This window comes from Coregonus lavaretus, assembly GCF_964263955.1.
Source record: "Coregonus lavaretus genome assembly, chromosome: 10".
Lineage (NCBI taxonomy): Eukaryota > Metazoa > Chordata > Actinopteri > Salmoniformes > Salmonidae > Coregonus > Coregonus lavaretus.
In genome coordinates, this window is record NC_139997.1 from 56,033,469 (window position 1) to 56,037,656 (window position 4,188).

General features: G+C 39.7%; 1 protein-coding gene across 1 annotated transcript in view; it reads left to right on the forward strand.

The window, feature by feature from the left end:
• Positions 1 to 2,994, forward strand: part of LOC311136387 (actin-binding LIM protein 3-like) — a gene marked incomplete at its 5' end in the record, with an annotated part of 102,982 nt that extends 99,988 nt beyond the window's left edge. Inside the window, 5 exons of the mRNA XM_084170485.1 lie at positions 491 to 594; positions 835 to 895; positions 1,007 to 1,014; positions 2,010 to 2,090; positions 2,243 to 2,994. Of these exons, the coding sequence (XP_084026611.1) occupies positions 491 to 594; positions 835 to 895; positions 1,007 to 1,014; positions 2,010 to 2,090; positions 2,243 to 2,356 (368 nt within the window). The 3' untranslated portion in view covers positions 2,357 to 2,994. The remainder of the gene's footprint in view (positions 1 to 490; positions 595 to 834; positions 896 to 1,006; positions 1,015 to 2,009; positions 2,091 to 2,242) is intronic.
• Between the last annotated feature and the right edge of the window lie 1,194 nt (positions 2,995 to 4,188).

Consider the following 4,188-nt stretch of genomic DNA (forward strand, 5'->3'; position numbering starts at 1 on the left):
TAGAGTTACATCAGTGTATGAAAAATGAGCTCTTTAGCCATGTCACTTATCTGATATTGATTGATTCATTCCACTCTGACCCTGTTTGTTCTCTGTATGTTACAATGATCATGACAATGACAACAAATGCCATTTTAAGAGCATGAAATCAATTATGCTCATAGTTGTTAACAAAAGGATTACAAATAATGCATGTTGCATGGTAGAGGTTGAAAATAACAATGTAAGATACAGTACATATTCTGCTACATAATGGCTTTTGATCCAGGCTTTGCCATTTCTTTGTAATGTCATTGCCTGTAAATGAAAATTACAAAGAGAGACAAAGACAGGGATTCTCCATTGTGTTTGCTCTTAGCGCCCCCTGTTGTCTCTTATACAGACCTGCATGTGTTCCCTGTTAGAAACACTAATTGCCCCATCCCTCACTGAGTGTTTCCACTGATGTGTGCTGTGTTCTGCTGGGACCCAGTGTGTGGGTGTGTTGTAGCTCACAGGCTGAACGGTAGGGATGCTTGTGTTTGCTCACTTTCAGACTCCTTCGTCGCCAAGTCATCCTCGTTGCCAGGGTACGGCAGGAACGGACTGCACAGGGTGAGTTCTCTGAGGGTGGGGGGGAGTGACGGGGTCACAGGGTATGGGGGTTGAAATGGGCCCTGTGGACCCAAATCTGCTCAAGACCAATACCTTGTGGCTATGGCCTGATGTGTATGAAAATGTATGCACTCACTAACTGTAAGTCACTCTGGATAAGAGTGTCTGCTAAATGACTAAAATGTAATGTGGGCTTTGTTTATCTTTAAAATAATTGTACTTGTTGTCTGTCTCTTTCAGCCCCAGAGTGCGGATTATTTCCAGTACGACAGCAGCAATGCAGTGAACTGGGGAATCAGAGGTTAGCGAGAATGGGTTCACCTTTCGATATCATGCCTTGAATACAAAATACATAATCAATGAGAATATGAATAAATGTGATGATCAGTTACTTTTCTCTCTTTTTCTACAGAATACAAGGTAAGATGTTATGCAAATTCAGGAACAAACTGACCATCACTAAACCAAAGGTAAACTGACAGTAGAGAACAGTAGAACAGAAAAGAGGAAATTGAGCCTAATAAGAAAGGAACAGTGAGAGCATCTTCCCACTGATCTGCTGCTTTGTCTCTGAGAGGAAGTCTGGGGGGTTTGTTGTCAGAGGAAGTACAGGTGAATGTATTACCCAGGCAAACGTCTGTGAGTCGTTGACAATAGGATGGGCAGCATTGCTTTGTCTGCGTCTGGTGTGAAAATCTAAACACGTTGAATGTTTTGCTCATAACCACAGTATGTCCAGTGGTGTAAGGTACTTAAGGTAAAATACATTAAAGTACTACTTAAGTAGTTTTTTGGGGTATCTGTACTTTACTTTACTATGTATATTTTTGACTACTTTTACTTTTACTTCACTACATTCCTTAAGAAAATGATGTACTTTTTACTCCATACATTTTCCCTGACTCCCAAAAGTATTTGTTACATTTTGAATGCTTAGCAGGACAGGAAAATGGTCCAACTCACGCACTTATCAAGAGAACATCCCTGGTCATCCCTACTGCCTCAGATCTGGAGGACTCACTACATTTACAATTAAATTTTAGTCATTTAGCAGACACTCTTATCCAGAGCGACTTCTAAACACAAATGCTTTGTTTGGAAAAGATGTCTGCGTGTTGTAGTACATTTTTTAAACAATAAAATTGTGCCGTCTGGTTTGCTTAATATAAGCAATTTGAAATTATTTATACTTGTACTTTTACTTTTGATACTTAAGTATATTTTTGCAATCAATTTACTTTTGATACTTAAGTATATTTAAAACCAAATACTTTTATACTTCTACTCAAGTAGTATTTTACTGGGTGACTTTACTGGGTTTACTTGAGTCATTTTCTATTAAGGTATCTTTACTTTTACTCAAGTATGACAAGTAGGTACTTTTTCCACCACTGAGTATGTCACTCCTCCCTCAGATCTACCCATATGATGTGTTGGTAGTCACCATAAGGGGGCGCAACCAGCCCCCCAATGATGTGGACAGAGCCAGACTAGAGGTGAGTTTCTCTCAGCTTTGTAAACATGCAAGTAATGAAAACCTCTCACTGCACATACTATGGAGCAAGTCGATTGTATTTCTATTTCTGAGATGGTTATGACAATATCACCCCAACAACACTAATATATGTGTGTAATCTCTCTCTGCCAGCGCCACCTGTCTCCTGAGGAGTTCTACCGGGTGTTTAGGATGACTATGGCTGACTTTGACCGGCTGGCACTGTGGAAGAGAAACGAGCTGAAGAAACAAGTCAGGCTGTTCTGAAAGGACTGGAGTGTAGAAGCTCAGTGTAGCAGCCTGCTGGGCTTAACGTTAAAGACGCCCGAGTCCTCACTGAGAGACGTAATAACCAGTCTGGATAGTCCGCCACACTGGCCAGAGCCACAGCAGAACCATAACTAGAACCAGCATGGTTCTAGCCATAGACATATAATTCATTCTAATTCTCTGATTCTATGGTTCCATCACATGCTCTGGGCCAGAGCAACCCATCCAGCCTGAGTCTATACATCAATAATATCTCTCTGGAGAAAGTGGACTAACATACTACTGCTCCTCCCAAGATACGTCTGTCTGTGGAAACCTACATCTGCAGAGAGGACTAGACCAGGCTAGTTCTGCTTATGCTTTCAGTATTATGTGTTTGTTTTATTATTATGAGTTTAACTATAGTTTATGGCTGTCGTGTCATGAGTTTATAGCATCTTTGAACCCTCTTCTAGGTTGCAGGTTTGGAAAGCTCTGAGACATTGCCTTATGTTCAAGCAGGAAAGAGAACACCAGCAAACTGTCCAAACAGAACGTGCAACCAGATTAACCCTGTCTTTCCTTTCTTTACTCTAAAAATATTGTTTCATTCACAGCCTTTTTTTTAACAGTGAGACTAAAACGTTATTTCTTTATAGAGCGAGGGTTCACCTCGGAGTGAAAGGCTAGATTGATATATTGTGGTAGCGTACAGTTCAATAAAATGAGTGGACTATATTGTATGTTTACAGAAAAGCCAAAGTAATATTATTATGTTAAGAAATTATTATTTTAATGATTTAGTCAAATTCATAAACAGACTGAATGCATGTTTCCAGAAATGTTTCCCATGTGAGTATACAGTTAATTGGGAAAGTATTCAAACCCCTTGACTTCTTCCGCATTTTATTACGTTACAAACTTATTCTAAAATGGATAACATTCATGTTTTTCCTCATCAATCTACACACAATATCCCATAATAACAAAGCGAAAACAGACATTTTTGCACATTTATTTTAAAAAATGAAACAGAAATACCTTATTTACATACAACTGTGGTCGGATGTTTACATACATCTTAGCCAAATACATTTAAACTCAGTTTTTCACAATTCCTGACATTTAATCCTAGTATAGATTCCCTGTCTTGGGTCAGTTAGGATCACCACTTTATTTTAAGAATGTGAAATGTCAGAATAATAGTAGAGAGAATTATTTATTTCAGATTTTATTTATTTCATCACATTCCCAGTGGGTCAGAAGTTTACATGCACTCAATTAGTATTTGGTGGCATTGCCTTTAAATTGTTTCACTTGGGTCAAACGTTTCGGGTAGCCTTCCACAAGCTTCCCACAATAAGTTGGGGGAATTTTGGCCCATTCCTCCTGACAGAGCTGGTGTAACTGAGTCAGGTTTGTAGGCCTCCTTGCTCGCACATGCTTTTTCAGTTCTGCCCACAAATGTTCTATAGGATTGAAGTCTGGGCTTTGTGATGGCCACTCCAACACCTTGACTTTGTTGTCCTTAAGCCATTTTGCCACAACTTTGGAAGTATGCTTGGACCCATTTGCGACCAAGCTTTAACTTCCTGACTGATGTCTTGAGATGTTGCTTCAATATATCCACATAATTTTCCTTCCTCATGATGCCATCTATTTTGTGAAGTGCACCAGTCCCTCCTGCAGCAAAGCACCCCCACAGCATGATGCTGCCACCCCCGTGCTTCACGGTTGGGATGGTGTTCTTCGGCTTGCAAGCTCCCTCTTTTTCCTCCAAATATAACGATGGTCATTATGGCCAAACAGTTATATTTTTGTTTCATCAGACCAGAGGACATTTCTCCAAA